Source organism: Haliotis rufescens, unplaced genomic scaffold (assembly GCF_023055435.1).
Source record: "Haliotis rufescens isolate VD_foot unplaced genomic scaffold, xgHalRufe1.0.p SCAF_26, whole genome shotgun sequence".
Lineage (NCBI taxonomy): Eukaryota > Metazoa > Mollusca > Gastropoda > Lepetellida > Haliotidae > Haliotis > Haliotis rufescens.
This window is the reverse complement of record NW_025963957.1, coordinates 1,411,312-1,430,608: the sequence shown is the minus strand read 5'-3', so window position 1 is coordinate 1,430,608 and position 19,297 is coordinate 1,411,312. Positions and strand designations below refer to the sequence as shown.

The window sequence follows — 19,297 nt, the reverse complement described above, 5'->3', positions numbered from 1 at the left end:
GTTGTATGTCGAAATCTTAAGATTTGAATAGGAACTTTAAAATTTATGTATGCCAAAACAACCTAACCCAGATGAATAGATATTTCGTATGTATGAATGAGTCTAGGATTATTGCTATTATTACATGTAGTTCATACAGGCGATATAAGGCACAACTCAGGTCAACGTTAGCAATCAGATTTATTGTTCTCGCTGAGCGTACCGATTTATCGATATGAGATGGAAGCAGATTCAATATAGCTACAAACGCCTAGTGGTTAAAGCTTTTGTTCGTGACGCCGAAGACACGGGTTCGATTCCCAACATGGATACAATGTATGAATCCCATTTCTGGTGTTCCCTGCTGTGATATAATTGCTTGAATAATTGCTAAAAGCGGCGGAAACTCATATCCACTCATTCTTCCCAGGCCTAGACTGTTCAGTTCAGTGTGTGTAGCCATTGTCTTTGGTTTGTTTGGGTAATAATTAACTAGTATAACTTGGTAGAAGATACCAGATTGGTGTTTTTATGACTTGAATCAAATTTGAAAGGACTTAACATTTGCAGGCCTAATCCCTTTCAAGTATCACAAGCAACAATTGTTAAGTCATCTGATCTGAACGGGTGGTTCATGTCAACTAGATAACCAATATGGGAAATCATTCCTGTCAGTGCAGTCTTATATCAATCTCAGGGGAAACTGAGACGTCTGAGATATATAGGATCTGTAAGAGAACACTGGTAGTGTAAATGAGGATCACGCACACCCTACAAAAAACAGAGCAAATAGATTAGCAACTACCATCTGTGGCGTGACTCATTAGTTGCAAGAGCGAACACACGGTGGCTGCCATCGGCTTGCTTGTGCAAGTAATCGCTAGCGTTACCAGAAATGTATTCTGACAAGTGCTTAACGAAGCGTTCGTCTGTTTATACCGACCGCCGGTCTGTATTGATTTCAGTAATCAAATTGAAACATTCTTGTTTCCTTGGATGTTAGTTATTGATACGGATAACTGTTTAGAATACAACTAGAAGTATCAACCATGGAAATGTTACAGCAGTTCTTTGATAGATAAAAATAAAGTTTCTGTTATCTTTTGAATGATTATCCATTATGGCCTTGGCACGAATGTTGCATACCTCTTTACTCAGCGACAAGTACTCAACTAATTGTATGAGTGGCGAGTGCTTGTGGTTGAACAGGGTATGCTTAGCCTTTCGCGAACTTCTGGAGTCATAAATGATTTTCAGGGATTTTTCATATATTTTTCTTCACCATTTTGCCGTTTACACCCTATTGAAACTATTTCAGCAGATCTTCGATACTGATTTCCTGGCGTCAACGTTTTGCATTTGATCGCTATTTATATGGATTCCTTCCTTATTACTTTCATGTACACACTATGTTTTGCGTAATCGTTTGTTTTAAACTGCGAGTAGATATCTCGCTTATTGTTTGCCTTCAATCGATAACGACACTTATGGGACACATGGCACCGACATAAAGCAATCTGAATGTAGATAGAAGTGTGAAGCTAACGCTGCCTCTAATCCTTAACGTCGCGCCCAAGGTCATTGCACTTATATAGCGACGTGCATGCACGTGTGTGTGTTTGTGGCTGCTTGTACTAGTCCGAACTGATGCCGATTTATGAGGTAGCTCACTGAGATACCATGTCGCAGTTTAACATGAATACCCCACTCAGACACAGTATACTGACTCCGAGCCGACCAGTCCTTGTTTTAAGCTTCTTAATGCCGAGCGCCAGACAGGGTAACAACAAGTACCATCTTTTAACATCTTTTAATATGACGCGGCCGGGGATCGAACCCTTGACCTTCCGCTTTCCGGGCGGACGCTCTACCACAAGACCACGGAGGCGGTCTCATTGGTCGGTTGTACATCCAGTACATTACTCACTATAGAAGAACATCGTTTACTCATTTGGCCTAAAGAGACTCCCCAAAATAACTCGCCATAGAATCACCTCATTTACTTGTGCGGACGACAGGAACTTTAACACATAACACGTGATGACCTTACCGGTGGGGCAATATACGCTCTCATGTTCGCGAGCACCTGGTGTCATAAAGACATGCTCATGATATAGTCGGAATCGGACAGTGGACTCTGACTGCTTTTTGTAGCCCCCTCCTCGCCGGATTCTCAAACGCCCTTTTCTTTACTTATAAGCAGCACTTGTACACAGCAGACTTACATAAATCCTAGCTTCTTTAGTTTCAACAAAACCAGTAACGGCGCTCTCATATCACTGGATTTCTGGTCCATCACTTGATTGTCTGTTTGTTTCTGCATGGCAGGATTACTGATGTGCGGTGTCGGGCAACAAACACAAACAATTCTATTTAAATCATGTAAGTGGCGGGTGATGCCGGTCGGGTAGGACATGCTTACCCTTTTCGTGATCACATTGTGTCATCACTTACTTACATGAATTATTTCTAATGATGTTCGCTGATGATATTATTTTGTTTCTTATCGAGTATGTTGGCCACAAGAGCAACTGGATATTCAAGATAATTATTGTTCAGCTTAGAAGTTAAATGTTAACCTGTCGAAAACTAAAATAATTGTTTGTCGTAAAGGCGGAATCGTTAAACAATGTAAGAAATGGTACTTGTAGAAGTGTCAGAATATAAGTACCTTGGGCTAATGATGACTCTTTAAATCTGACAAGAGCAGTGACACACTTGGCGTTATATGAGAAAAGGCCACTAAAAATATTTTAAAACTGGTTTGGGCATTTGGAAAACTCACAACATTTTTCAAAAGATTTGATAAAAATTAAACCCATCTTTCTTTATGGATGCGAAGTATGGAGACATAAAAGATCAGAGGCCTTTGAAAGGGTCCAACATTTTGCATGTAAATATCATCTTGGTAAAGGAATTATCACTCCCAGTGTAATGGCTTTGGGGGAATGTGGACGGCACCCTTTGTTTATAAACAGTTCGGGGAAATGCACTAAATAGTGGCAAGAACTTCTTCTTATGCCATCAAATAGATTTCCGTGTAAGGCATCTAAAGGTTATTTAATCTCGATTCAGTAGGTAGACAGAACGGTCAAGTAATGTTAGACTTATTTTGTTCAGTTCAGTTCTTGGCTGTGTTTGGGTTTAACAAGGTGTTGGATGTATGGTTGGTGTTCTTAACCTTTTTCAAGCCAGATTGAATTGTATGTACAGCCAAGAATGAACCAAGAAAGTATCATCTAGTTCTAGATATGAATATTATACACTTTTTAAGATAAGCCAAGAAGCAGAGAATTATTTAATGGATTCGACCTTGTGTCCTCTTGCTACCGATTTTGCTCGTGCTCGAGAGATACCACAAAATTCCAAAATCTGAAAGATTATGTACGTTTTGTAATCTAAAAATTATCGAAGATCTGTATCATTTCACCTTAAAACGGCATCCTTAAAAGATATTCGATAGCAATACATACCAAATTAAAATGTAATTTGACAGTCATTCGAACAATTGTTTCGTGTTATGGCAACCAAAAATTATCAATATTTAAAATCCGTTACGTTATATTTCAAATATGCCTTCAAGACCAGAAATGTACAGAAATGAAACAATTGATTCTATTTGTAATATGATCGATCCTGTACTGTATTGTATACACTTCAAGTATTTGGGCCTGGGGCCTTTCATAAACATTTGAAACACTTTTTTTCACTGATGCATTCATATAATTTTCATTGCTATTTCGCCCAAAGGAATCTGTTTCGCAAGAAAATCGAGACTGGTTAATCTCTGGCGTTGACATTTTATATTATGATTATGGAAACGGTTTTGTCGTTTTTATTTACTCATGATTCTGCCTAAATGACCACCATATATCCCTGCAATGCCAGAATACAATTACGTGTGAATAAATGAACAAAACGCATACCATTCGGTTTGACGATCGGTGATTACTAAATACTAGGATAATGCACTTAAGTTGCAGCTCATTATAATATGGTTGGATTAAGTACATATAATATATGGATCAGTGTTTTTGGCGTGATTGTTTGAACAGGTAACTGATTACTTATATTATCTTGCAATCGGAACGGCAAACATGTATTTACTCTACTTAATATATATTCACCTCGCGATTGATGGGCTAGGCAGGGAATCAGGGATGATGAGCAATCCTCACATGAAAGCTGGTCTTCACGTGATGAAAATTTGTGACGGACTAAATGTATGAGAGATGCGGAGACATGCTCTTGCCCCTCTTACTAGCTTCCCGAGAGAGAGAGAGAGAGAGAGAGAGAGAGAGAGAGAGAGAGAGAGAGAGAGAGAGAGAGAGAGAGAGAATATTTATGCCAGAGAGTAATCAGTCACGATTATCCGACAAAACATAATATATTCTGCGAAAATGGCATAATAGCGGTGACATTTTTATTATAAATGATCCTTGACATCAGTGATAACACCAGGTGTTCGCGATAAAGGTATGCATGTCCTGCACTTCCGGTAGCACCCCAACACCCCTCACTCACGCGTAAAGAGTATGTGTGGATCAGGAGGAAAACACCACATATATTAAATCATTGCATAATGAAAGTAAACATGTCTATTAACCAATTACCTTTGACTTTCTGTTCTCGCAGCATTGAGTGTCGTGTTGGCTGTATCATATTCCATTTCTGTAAATCGAGAAGGTAGTATTTATAGTTGACTCGCTGTTGTCAGGGTTATGTATATAAGCTGTTAGTTGACAATGCAGTAGTATTTATGCGTTCAAATGCACTAGTATCATGTATCCAAATGGCGCGACTACTTTTAGAGAATATAGTGCAAACGTTAGAATAATATGTTATATGATCATTGTTTCGATACTACTGTGTACCTTTGTTGGAGTTAACACTGTTAGTGTCAAATTGATATTATAAGCAACTTCAATAAGTAAAGACTGTTGGATCGCATCCTTGATATGCTGAAAGTTAGGGCCACCAAGGACCGGTAGGTAATGGTTTAATCAAACTATTACCCTCAGGGGAGCTCGTAATGGACGAGTAACCTATTCGTATTGGGGTCATAAGACCAGACCTCTACAAGCAGAACCTTACCCGATCTCATTGCTTAAATACCACAGAAGGTGATAGAGTTGCTCATAGGAGAGTGGAACCTGATAATATAACTAGTCTGCAAGTGACAGACGAGTAGGATGCGAGATAAATGTCATCAATAAGCGTTTACAGACGATGAAGCAAGACCTGATTTCAGACATTCATTATCTCCTGGGATACAGAGGAAATTCAAACGCTTCTCTCTTCTTTATTGACACTTCAAATAGCTGAACTGAACAACGCATTGGTGTATCTAATCTGCTTAACTCCAACTGAAGCCTAGTGGAATCTAGTAATCAGTTCCCGTGACGCGAATGATTTGCTGAAAGTAAATAATGTGAGCATCATACATTACTTCTGTCAACAAAATCAGAGTTTATTGGAATGACGGCCATGGCAACGACCATTGCAGTCTTATATCAGTTACCAAGACGTGTCAAGATGTTAATGGTGTCGAAATCATGGGTATATAGTATGACAGCAAATGCATTCAATATCTACCACGCTGAAAGATAATAGTATCATTTGGCCAACGTTTCGTGGTCAATGTCTAAGAACACCGCCGTTTATGTTGCATATGTAAATATAAGTGACAAAACCCTTTCCATATTCATAAGCAATGTCTTCCAAAAAATTCTTTTCACTGTTACTAAGACGTCATTTATTTGAAAATGTCTTGCACACGTCTACCATAACATTATATAACAGAGCTTTACCGAGACCTTAAATGTTGTGAACATTACCATAATTTTCTTAAAATGTTTTATTGACTAACATTAACACAACTGATAAATGTTTTCACATGAATTGATGTTGGTATCAAATCGTATATCTGATTTCCGAATGCATATTAATATTGTTGGTTTGGGAATACGCGTGTTATTTTCGTCTATAAATCCAATGAAGTTATTCATGAGTGTTTCAACAAAACATTGATTTAGAATGTGAATACGAATTTTTTCGATCCACCGGTCTGACATCCTGTATATTATTCATCGTCTGTCTTCGTCCCCATCGGGGAACGTTTTGTATTTGTCACCCGTCTTCGGAACCGATCATAGTCATTACAAATATTGCTTGTCTTCCTGACGATAAAAGGACTTCAGTTTGTTCAAGTCATGAAACATGAATATATTTTTTCTGAATATAAAACGTCAACAACAGAGAACAACCCAACTGGATTATCCGCCAAAATAGATTCCATTAGGTGCAAAAGGCAAAATGGCAAAATTACAAATATGAATGGATCACTGAAAACGAGACACCAATGACACCAGATGTTCCCGAAAAGGGAAAGCAGGATAAAAAAAAACGTATTTCTTCGAGGAGCTCCAAACCCATGGAAGTTGAACTATAATGGCTATTGCACATGCTTTTGCCAAACATGTTCTCGGAATCAGGGTTTTCAAGAATAAAAATGGATGATGATTGAACATTGTGAGCGATTAAAAACATAATTATGTTTGGATACATACACGGCCAAGAAAACAAACCTGGGTATAGCAAGTACAAGAGAGTAAATAGGATTAAGAATTAAAGAGTTAAACACATACCACACTCTGGCAACCTTCCATAACTGTGGGTCTTGTTTCGTAATTGTGTAACCTTGGAGGGATGTAATTTCCAGCCTCCTTCTGGAAATCATTAAAAAAGACCGCAACAACCGTTATATGGGTCATTTTGTTATTACAACATTTCCGTTGTTTTGTGAGTGTCAGTTTACTTTAGCTTGCAGTGTAAAGGTAGTTCTTTCCAGAGAATTGGATTCTACACTTTCAGCTTGAGTGATCTGCAATTCGGATTCATCCTAGCGACTGACAAGTGGGACAGCGTTGATGAAAACATATTGATCTCTCCGATCAATACACACATCTTTTATTGCATTATCTTCTTTATTACGAAGCTTTTTAAAATCTGTTCGTCAGTATGCGATGATTTCCGGAATGTGATGTTTTTATTTGATCGATGAAAGATTAAGTTCAAGACATTCTCATCAGGTCATACTTTCTTATTTGACTTGACATGTGCATTTGTAACAGATGAAGATGATATAATATTATTAAATGAACGAGAAAAATTAAATATTAATTGCAGAAATCTTTCAATTCGCTTTCCTTCAACGACAGAAAAAACCCAAAACAATCATTCAACAGCTGCAGCTGAAATATCAGCTTCAATAATTTCGATAACATCTTTATGTTTTTTATAAATCGACAGTTTGATTAATTCCCTATCGTCAATATTCTGTCTTTTCAACGCCAGTGTACTCATATCATTTGCTGTTTGCTTCAGACAGGAACACGGGATGATGTGGGACCAGCTGTTACATATTGGTATGGGAGAGGTGGGTGGGTGGCGTCTTAGTTTGGGTTTGGGTTTGGGTTTGGGTTTGGAGCTGGGATTTTCTTTACTTTTAAACATATTGTACTCTCAGATGGATGATGGACATGTGGTCGTCTCCTACATTCTTTCACTCTATAACCATAAAACATTGTAGAAACAGACGACAAAGGTAAAACAAGAGAGCTTTTAAATTGTGTTACAGACAGAGTATTTTCGGTCGCTGCCTCAGCGAAAAGCGACAAAAATCCCAACACCCTTTCCATAATCATAAGAAATCTTTACTATGAACAGAGTCTTTTTTACGATTCCGACTGTTAGTATGTCATGGTTTAAACATGTGTTTATGAATCAATATTCAATCGTGATATTACCAGGTGTTTGGGAAAAGGTGAACGTATCCTGCCCCGGCGGTGGCACCCGTCACAAACACATGCAAAGGCAAGTCACTTGTTCGTCTGAAAAATACGGGAGCATATGGTAAAAGTATGGTGTCTGTGAAATGGTGACCGTATCCTACTCCACCTAATACATATCAAAACGTACAGGTCGTTCCTCTGAAAGGGGAAGCAGAATGTTTTCCACAACTAAATTGTTTTATAGCTTTCAGCATGTTGTCGCGAACATTGTGGGTTTAAATGAGATAAAGTTATTTTTAGTACTTTCCGTGATTTAAAACAAACAAACGAACAAACAAACAAATAAAACGAATAGAAACAATTACTGACTGAGCATTATGTTGTATACATTACATATAATTTCCAAATTTACTGACCGCCTCCAAGGTCTAGTGGTAGAGCGTCTTCCCGGAGAGCGAAAGGTCGGGGTTCATTCCTTGACAGCGTAATACCAAAAGAGCTTTAAAGAATGGTACTTGTTGTTACCCTGCTGGCCCTCGGCATTAAGGGGCTAAAACAAGGACTTGTCGGCTCAGAGTTATACTATGTCTTTGTTTGGTATTCATGTTAAAGTGCGGCATGGTATCTCAGTGGGCTAGCACCATAAAATCGGCATTAGTCCGGAATAGTACAAGAAGCCACGCACGCACGCGAGCACACACGCACGCACGCACACACGCACGCACGCTTGCGCTCAGAGATACGCAGAGATACACACACACACACACACACACAGACACACACACACACACACACACACACACACACACACACACACACACACACACACACACACGTGCAATCTCGTCGCTATATAAATGCAATAATCTTAAACCTATTTTAACTTCACCTCTTTAAGTTAAGGTAAATCTTATTATGGAGTCATTATTATGTGGTATTCATGTTACAGCGCATCATAGTATCTTAGTGGGCTAGCAATATAAAATTGGCGTTTGTGCATTTCACATCATCTTAAATAATATATAGGGTGATACACAACAAGAGGAGAAAGTGTTTACTCAGGAAGTCAGAACAGACGTTGTAGACATGATTTACCGGTACTTTCTGCCAGCGGAAGAGGAAACTATTACGACGCTAAAGAATCGTTTCAGATTTCTTCAGCTTCCATTAGCATGTCCTGTTGCCTGAACAATTAACGTTTTGTTATCCTCGTGTATACGGTGTTTGATGTGCTTGAAATATACGGACGCGTGTTCTTTCGTTGACAATTGTTCATACCACAATCCTGTTTACGTAAACCCCAAGTATTATTTCATTATAAAAAAATTTGGCTTCAAAGAGGAGAGTACAATATATACAATTATAGCTTGTGCATGTTTCCTTAATATGTTTTGCTCGTTATCACACAGCTGTTGAAATGTATGCATCGTCGACACCTCTGCTTCATACTCTAAATACGTTACTGATACATAGTAGACTAAATCGGCCATTGGCACATTCAGCACATGTCCTGGACTAATAGGAGGAACCTTCAGCACTATACACCTGCGTGCCAGGGAACAAGAGGTATAGTCGTGTTTCTCATCAGCATAACTTCAATAAATCTAGTTTGTACATGTATGTGTATGGTATGCCTGGAGCACAATTTCTCCTAACACCGCAACACACACTTGTTGTGCATATGGTTCCTATTGCAATGCAAAAGAAATGTCGTAAGTGCTAAAGTTGGAAGAGTTGTTTATAAACACCACATTACAAAACATATGCGAACTGAGAGATATTTATGGGTTTCTGTTTTTTGCTAAAGTAAGCATTTTCAACAGAGAAATTCCAATGAACTATACACGCAGACAATGTTACATAGCTCCTCTCAGGCATATTCGGGATTCTTGTTTGACAAGCTATAACTCACCTTCAACAATAATGACTTTGTGGCAGTGACTGCGTTCAAGACTGCATAATGCATTGATGATGCCCAAGACGTGGCGTGATAGTAATGGTTTTAATATTATGAGTAGCTGCACGAGAAATCTCTGAGAGAACGCTGTGTGGAGGTTATATGAGGCTTCCGTTCAGGTGATTAATGTTTTAATTTGGTTCCCGTAAGCAGACACTGTTGCCCTTTGAAAACGTGAAAACATATGGCTATAGGCAAATTAACACCATTAAATATAGACAAATATTTTCCTGAAGCCGTTCTTTGAAATCGTATGTTGTTTACTGTAACGTGTGTTTGTCTGTCTATGCCGGAGCTGTAAATATGCCACACTAGTGGTTGACATTATCAGCAACCTCCCACACCGTTGGATTAAGCTGATGGGTCTACACATCACAAGTAACCAGGCCTGATCACGCGATCCACTAAGTCGGCACGAGAGGCATAGGTTGCTACAGATCTATCCTGACCCGGAATCCCAAGAACCTGGGCCGTGTTATGTGGCATACATTTTATAGATAATGCAAGCATACGTCTTCCTGAGTCACGGATAGTAAATCACGTGTACAGCACCAGCTCTGACAAGCTGAGTTTATCTATATTTCCGTTATTTTTGTTTCACCTTCATCTAACCAACAGATCAATTTAGCTACAGTTTTAGGTCTAATCACGTTGTGTTCGTTCTAGTGTTCTCTAGCATACCTGTACGTGGCAATCTTAGAGTGCAACTAGTATCTTGTAAGATGCTGTTCACGTGAGTGAGTATGGTTTTACGCCGCTTTTAGCAATATTCCAGCAATATCACGGCGGGGGACACCAGATATGGGCTTCACACATTGTACCCATGTCGGGAATCGAACCCTGGTCTTCGGTGTAACGAGCGATCGCTTTAACCACTAGGCTACCCGACCTAGTGCTGTTCAAGAAATCAAATGAAAGCCTAGTGACAAAACCCTTTCCATGGCCACAAAGAAAGCTCTGCTATTGGCAGAGTCGCTTTACGATTCCAACTGTATCATGAACATGTGCTTATCAATCACTATCACACAGGGATGATACCAGGTGTTTGCGCAAAGGTGAACGTATCCTGCCCCACCGTTGACACCTATCACAAACACATGCAAAGGCATGTCAATTGCTCACCGAAAGCATTGCCTTTCGTCTTTAACACCATGATTATATGAAGTTTAATTGTGTAGCTACCTGTAGGATACTTCATTTTCTTATTAGTTTTTTTATACATTCCAATATATGTTTATTTGATGTTGGTTATAGTCCGAATGGATGAACGTGGAATTAGTGCTAGCCTTTCACGATGTAACATTAATCAATTTTTGGTCATCATACTGTAGACATTATATACCTGCACATGCCTTTCTTTTGATTCATCTGTACATAATATATTTTGAAAAAAGGTAATTGAATGTTTAATACTTAAACATGTACACGACCAGAGGAAATATGATGACCGACTCGTCAATGTGCAAATAACTATTACAAGACCCCGTCCATATCCATCAAGAGATCTTTGCCAAAAGCAGGGTCGATTGTACAGTTCCGATTATATATGTCATTAGCATAGCATTTTTTAGATTTCGACTGTATCATCTATATCCGCAACCACAACGGTAACTGATGCCATTAATTAATCAGACTTTCGCCAGTGTGGACACACCACAGGAATATACCACACGGTGCCTCTGTTAAATACTTTCCTAAAATGAGGAAATATAGAAAATAGGAAGTAGACACTTGACATTGTATCAAGATGTGCGAGCCTCACCCACCGGTGAATTGTCAGTGTAATGAAGATGTTACTGAAGATCATATAGCTTGTTGTTCGTGTGTGTGTGTGTGTGTGTGTGTGTGTGTGTGTGTGTGTGTGTGTGTGTGTGTGTGTGTGTGTGTGTTTATGTATTTGAGGGTATGCATGTGTGTGTGTGTGTGCGTGTGTGTGTACGTGTGTGTGAAGATGTTCTTGAAGGTCTCATACCTTGTTCATTGTTTCATTTTGTGTGCGTGTATGTGTGCGTATTCAAGTGTGTTTGTGTCTGCGTGTGCGTATGTGTGTGGGGTGTGTGCGCGCGCGTGTGTACACGTTTGTGTGACAAGGAACACATTCTAACACGGAATCTACACGGGTTCATTTTATATTAGTTATCTAACGACGCAGGTCTTATTTACAGTGACTGGTCAACAATATGTATGACGGTGGTCTGTAAATAATCAAATATGGACCAGACAATCCAGTCATTATTATAATGCCCATCGACCTACGAAGTTGGGATACGATGACATGCATCCACTGACCGGTTCCGTAAGTCGCTAAAGACAAATTCTAATGTTCACGGGGTTCGAATATCAGATTCGCACAGATTATGATGCTACGTGTGAACGCCATGCTCATAATCCGGGTTTCAACAAAATAGTAAAGGTTTACGACCTTGGTCTCGCCATGAAAACATATTGCGTTATTTGAAACATCAAAGCAATACTAATATAAAGTTGCGACCGGTGTGTCAGGATCTTCATCTTTTCTGCTATCGTAATTATTTGGTAGTGATTCACATGCTCTAAAATATAGTCAGAATCGTACAGTCGACTTTTCTTTTGGCTGATTTTCGTATGAATATGGAAAGGGGTTTGTCTGCGTTTTTTTTTCAATAATAATGGTAGATAAACAGGATCTTGTGTCTGTGTTGATTTACAATTACTATTTTAGAATACTTCGTGTTGATGAGGGGGGTACGGGTTATCCCAGATGCCCCCTGATGATGGTTGTGCGTCTATACCTGTGCTGTGTGACACCTACATGTAACGGTACCACTCACTCACTCACTCTTGTGTCAACTGTGTCCAGGTTTGAGGGTGATACACCTGTGTGTAAAGAATGTTATCATATGAATTTTTGACTAACCACAGCAGCAACTGTCTCTAACAGATAAAACGCATCCAAACCCATCCGATTCGCCTTAAATGACACGAATGGCACTCGCTCTGGCTTTCCAGGGCTGTTTTTTGGCACGTCGAGCAATGAGTACGCCATGTTCGTTTCAAAAGGTCATTTATATCCCTTCTCTAGTTACAAATACCCTCTTTGTCGGACTTCCGACAAATCCATAAAAATTATCCACATCTGACAAACATCATCCCTGTCAATAAACAATCCTAGTTGATATTGACAACCGTGTCCGGATAGACAGTATTGTCCATGTTGCGGATGGGTTGGCTTTCAACTGACATCGATAATCTGGTATTCTAGATGTCAATTTCAACTTCAATTAGGCGATTTGGCCACCACCTGTCTTATTTACACGAAATGAGTTTTCGATTCGCTGTGGAGATTATATGAAACTATATGAAACCTGCACATTGCGTTGATAATCGATTCTATTTGTTCTGTTTTTAACTTTATGCAGATGTAAGAAATATATCCCAGAATGAAGTGTACTTTACAGTTACAAAATCTCAATGAGAAGTCTGAGAATTGTACATGTCAACTGGCAGTGTTGACGGCCTAGTACCAGGATCATCTGTTGGCAAATTGATTTTAGTCGAACCTCGATGTACCAGGATCCGCTTGTGGTGAATTCGTAATACAAGCTTGCCCGGTTACGATCCCTGGTGTCTGTTTCATATACACGTTTTGTACACGTTTTGTTCTGAACCTTTCAAAGCATGACCAACATAATTAATGATATCGGGAATACAAAATAAAAATAAAAATTAGTACACATATAAGCCATTTCTTTAATATTTCTTATGCAAAATTACAATCAGCTAGTACTTTTACCCTTGACCTTCTTATTAATGCTGTTCCAGTTGGCTATAGACCGAAACCAAAAACAATGGGGCACATTCTCTGACATACGAGTCGATGCCAAGAAGTCTAGACTAATACAATTTAGCAGTACATTTGCTCCTTGTACTCGATCGACCACCACACACACGACTTGCATTAGTAATTGTTTCGGTTATCGGCAAAGGAGGAGGCGAGGAGATTATAAGACTAATCTTGACACCTTATCAATGGAAGCAATCCACGACGTAGAGTTGTTCCGTCAATTCAATTAAAATTATCGTATGTACATGTAAAATAGATTTTCTATTGATGTTTCTTTCTTTATCTTAACTGATTGATCGGCCTTTTAAAGGTACCATTTTATTTTTATATTTATACCGATCATCTATTTTTGAATAAATATCTGCCTAGCAACACATGTATGTTTTCCGTTGTATTTGAGTCTCGATTTGCTTAAACACTTGAATGTCTTTTAAGTTTGTTTTTTATTTTATAAGGTATCAAAGTTACTGGAAACCATTCCATTTAAATTGTTTGTGAATAATCATTTCTTAGCATTTATCACCCGAAAGAAAGGTGTTCGAGCAGATTTATAACTGTCGCTTCAACATATTCATCGAAGACACCGAAAAAACGAGGTATATTTATAATAGGAAATTACGCCCAACATATCTATTATTGCAACTGCTAGAACTACTATTATTGCTACATACGAATGATGCTTTACGCAAAAGTCATTCAACAACATATCCTTGAACTTTTCACCTCAATGAGCTCGCGGTATTGAGTACTAATTACTGCCTCTCCAGCCTGTGTACATGGTACATGATTTACAGTGAAACCATTCTGCTTGTTATCAACGCCACATCTACGATGCATTAGTGACAGTTTCATTCATGGCATCCGCTGCTAATCATACAGATGACACCTAGCTCCTGGTTCAGAGCCCCGCGGGAGCGGTGATATTGATTTCCCTACATCATCCCATAGTATATTGTGATGAATACATATGTGTAGATATAAATGCAATGTAATATTAATAAATGGACACCCGTCCGCAATAAAGGAATTATTGACATGGATCTGTTTACAAAAGAACAGGAAATTGTCTCTGTGGGGGTTTCGTTAATGTTAGAATACAGTTCCCTTCAGTCCTTGGCATGTCCATGAGTACACCAAGGGCCTTCACAAGACTTATAGTAACGACAATGCCTGATTACACGTGAAAAAATATATAATCAAATTTATCAACTTTAAGAGTTTCTACTAACTCAGGTGTTTAATATTAAAAAAATATTGATGATAATATAGACGATGTGGCTGAATCTGATCAATACGATCAACCGCAGGGCACACAAATAACAAATATACTGTTTGTATGTCTAACTTTCATTATCGGACGCTTTGGTTGCTGGTGTTAGTGACTACATTGTGTCACTGTCATCCATGGGCATAACTAAATGCGTAACGTTAGCTTGGGTATACATGAGCTACGTATGTTTCGTGTAGTTTTCCACATAGCGTGGATCAGTCTATGGTTGTTGCAGACAGATTGCGCCCCGTTATACACTACAGTTTAAACCAAAACTGAGTATAATCAAACACAATAACCTGGCTATTCTCTAACGGTATCTAACTTTGGTCAATACTGGGTTAGCCACCCGGAAAGATCACCTAGAGCAACGATCGTGTATCTTAACGGGTTGATCGATGTTGAAAAATCGATAGCGCCTCATATTTAGGTTTGTTTGTCACCTCTGAGATGACAACGACTTCATGATGCCAGATGTCTTGACTGGAGCACTGAGTTAATAACTTTCAAGTTTGTGTTTGTTCTTGGAACACGAGATGAAATGGGATGGGTGAGGTGAGATGAAATGGGGTTAGCGTCTCGTTCAAGGTTATATATAAAGCGGCTTATAAATGCACGTTCATGTGTGTGTTGTTTCTTATACACGTCCGGACTAAAGCTAGTTTTAGAGTGCTATCCCGTTGAGAAAACCCCACCCAGGCACAGTAAATATACTGACTCCAAGCCGACCAAATCTCGTTTCATCCGCTAATGCAGATCGCCAGGCAGGGTAACAACAATAATATTTTAACGTCTTTGGGTATGACACCATCGGTGATGGAACCACCGAACCAAAGCGCTCTGTACCTCATCAGCCACAAACATCCTTTCATACACCCATCCTCATACTATAAAACCCTGTTCACCAATGACTCGTTATTCCAGAGACTAAACGCTGGGTGATTGCTTTGTGTGAAGTCTACCATTTAACGAAGAAGATGGCTATGCAATTCTTGATACTGAATTTTAACGATATCACGGAAAACGATACCCCACCAATTAGTAATTTTTGTAGTACATTGAAAAAGGGACACCCTCAACACCCTTATGTCGACAACTGTGGATGTACAATGTTAATTAATTCTAATTAATAATTACAATGTAGTCTACCTTTCTTCTTTTTCAGCTCTGCCACCGGAGCTCTATTCATTCTGGGAAGCCTACCCATGGCGATTCGGGGAACCATTCTGTATTTTCAAGTCTTTTCTCATAGAGATGACGTCCAATGCCTCAGTGTTAACAATTACGGGTTTTACAATAGAACGATACATAGCAATTTGCCACCCCATTCGGGGACAAAGGACGTTTGGCTTGAGTCGAGCTGTGAAATGCATTTGTGTCATCTGGATACTGTCAGGGGTGTGCGCTCTGCCCTACCCAATATACACCCGTGTGTTCTACTTTGTGACCGACCCAAGAACAGGAGAGCCGATCAAAGAGTCTCTCCTGTGCAACATACCCCGCCAGTGGCAGACAAAGATGACTTATATGTTTCAGGTTTCAACGTTTGTGTTTTTCGTCCTGCCAATGACTGTGATAACGATGATGTACATAATGATAGGAATGAAGTTAAGGAAGTCGGAGATAGCATCAGCAATGTACATGCAATCACATTCGGGGAAAACAGCAGCTGCCCGGGCGAGGAAAGCCGTGCTCAAAATGTTAGGTATGGAAATGTGTTAGGTTTAAGGGATATATGCTGGTGAGTTATATGCGTGAAATGTCCGTGCTGCAATTTATATTATTGCCTGGGGAAGGTGTTTTTCTTGACTGTGAGTTATTGTCTGAGATAGTCGGGTTCACTTGTTTGATTACAGTCTTTAATTTAAATAGAGAGAGTATGGGCCATTTTGGGATTGCGTTCTGGCAGATCTAACGAGTTTGTTTCAAGTCGTGCGACCGTTATTCTGTTTGTCTGTTCACTGAGTTTTTTGTCATCAAAACAATGAGACAATATTTCAGTGTCTTGACACAGACACGGGATTGGAAGCGTGTCTTGAGGCATAGCTTCTCTTTACGATTTAGTGACTTCAATCAATAAGACAATACTCATTGAACCCTACTTGGAACGATGCCGAGTTTGAAGACTTTGAAACAAGATATTATACCATAGGCCATAGCTTGCTGTATTTGGTAATAAAATACGATTCCCTCAGAATCGTTTATTATCATAAATAATACTTGAAGAGCAATCGCAACTTATTATCGCTCGTGTTACCGTTAGTACCTCATACTCTTTACATATAGGGGGCGGTCGGGTAGCCGAATGGTTAAAGCGTTCGCTCGTCACGCCAAAGACCCGGGTTTGATTCCCGACATGGGTAAAATATGTGCAGCCCATATCTGGTGTCCCCCGCCGTGATATTGCTGGAATATTGCTAAAAGCGGCGTAGAACCATACTCACTCACTTTACAAATAGACATTACGCATGTTTGCTTCGGTTCATAAATTATAAGCCAAGCACACTTTTATGTGCATCGCACGTTTGTCTATAGTATTGGAGACAAACAGAGATTCTATCAACTAAACCTGCTGCCTATAAAGACTCTCATCGTTAATTATAAATGAACTTTGTTTTCAAACAATTGTACTTTTATGATAGGATACATTGCATGTGAAGTACCCTCTGTGTTTCAGTTGCTGTGGTAGTCGCCTTCTTCATCTGCTGGGCGCCTTTCCATGCCCAGAGGCTGATGACTTTGTACATCAAACACGAGCAGTGGACTCCAGATTTGCTGCTGGTACAAAGCCATTTGTTCTACGTCTCAGGTACGTTTTGTTAATATAGACATATAATCAAAAGACACACGACAGTACACGAGGAATATACATATATATTTCTTATCATAATTGGAACGCTTAAATTGCTCACATGACGATGTAGACGATTGGAAATTGGAAACTCAGTTTCACTTTACTAAATTAATAACAGATAAATTTAGTTTTATTACTTTCTTGGGAATGATTGAAATATAGCCACCTTGAACCATATAACGGTATTATTTCTTGGTTTCTTAATCTTAAAGGCGTACAGCGCAAAATGTAAATCACTAAAGGGGCTAAAACAAGGACTGGTTGGCTCGGAGTCAGTATACTGTTTCTGAGTGGGGTATTCATCTTAAACTGCGGCATGGTATCTCAGTGAGCTAGCACTATAAATCGGCATAAGTCCGGTCTAGTACAAGCAGCCACACACACACACGTGCATGCACGTCGCTATATAAGTGCAATAATCTTGGACGCGACGTTAAACCCAATTTCACCTCACCTCACCTCACCTCACCTCTTCTTATTGTTTGCACTACCAGGGCTGCCGTTGTCACATTTCTGGTATGATTGTTAATGGATTGTTCACTGATTGTGTCACTGATTGTTTCACTGAGTGTATCTATCCCTTTCAGGTGTGCTATATTTTCTCAGCTCAACCGTCAACCCCATATTATACAACCTTCTGTCTAGAAAGTTCCGTCAAGCATCGAAGCGGACCCTCTGTCGCTGTTGCTTAGATTTGGAGTCTCTACCAGCCTTTTATAAATTAAAAGCAAAATTCATTGGACGTGCAGAAATAACGACATCGTCGAAGAGCGAAAGAAGATATCTGGATCCAGAGAAGCCAATCCGGATGGCCAAGTTTACAAACGTTGAGTATAGAAAGGCAAATCCTACGCCAGGATACCCTTCCACTAAAGAAACCTCTATGCGGCAATACACGCCTTCCACTTCCTCTTCCTCTGGGCATGCGCATTCAGATGGGAGACTGTATCTGCTTTGTCGTCATAAGTATTGTTCAAGTAGAAGAGCTAGATTGAATATTGAGCAAACTAAACACCATCGAAGGTTTAATGGTTCCTATCCCAATATTGAAGAACAGAGGGCTCCTTTGGATTATCGACGATGTCTGTTGATGTCGTCGGCTGTTGACAGCTGGAGAACCGAGCGTGATAAAGGCAAAGATTTGTTTGTTTTGTGAACGGTGAATATGTTCAGAGCGACGAATATTTTATGAGAACGGGCGCCGACCAGTGACCAGATTACATTCCAAATATATATTTTTCTTTCTGACACTGTTGCTGATTGGTAGCGCCATGTAATTCGTGTTATGCTTGAAATGGCATTGTTGATTTTTTTAACAGAGACATTTCTCAGAATTTAAATGTGTTGTGTACTTTTTCTCCATAAATTCCGTTATTGAGTAGGTCGTCAGTACCCCCATGCTCGTCCCAAGAACCGACCAGTGAGGATCGAGGGGTAACAATGCACGAGAGGGTATTCATGTTCAATATGCAAGGTATCTCAGTGGACAAGCATTATTAAATCGGCATTAGTTCGGACTAGCACACACACACACACACATACACACACATACACACACGCACACGCACACACACACACACACACACACACACACACACACACACACACACTCAGAGATACG

The 19,297-nt window shown here is 39.5% G+C and overlaps 1 protein-coding gene across 1 annotated transcript in view; it reads left to right on the top strand.

Moving 5' to 3' along the window:
- LOC124141461 (pyrokinin-1 receptor-like) overlaps positions 1 to 19,002 on the top strand; it is a 38,474-nt gene extending 19,472 nt beyond the window's left edge. Inside the window, exons 2-4 of the mRNA XM_046509487.2 lie at positions 15,988 to 16,527; positions 17,500 to 17,631; positions 18,264 to 19,002. Coding sequence (XP_046365443.2) covers positions 15,988 to 16,527; positions 17,500 to 17,631; positions 18,264 to 18,832 — 1,241 coding nt within the window. The 3' untranslated portion in view covers positions 18,833 to 19,002. The remainder of the gene's footprint in view (positions 1 to 15,987; positions 16,528 to 17,499; positions 17,632 to 18,263) is intronic.
- Positions 19,003 to 19,297: the final 295 nt, after the last annotated feature.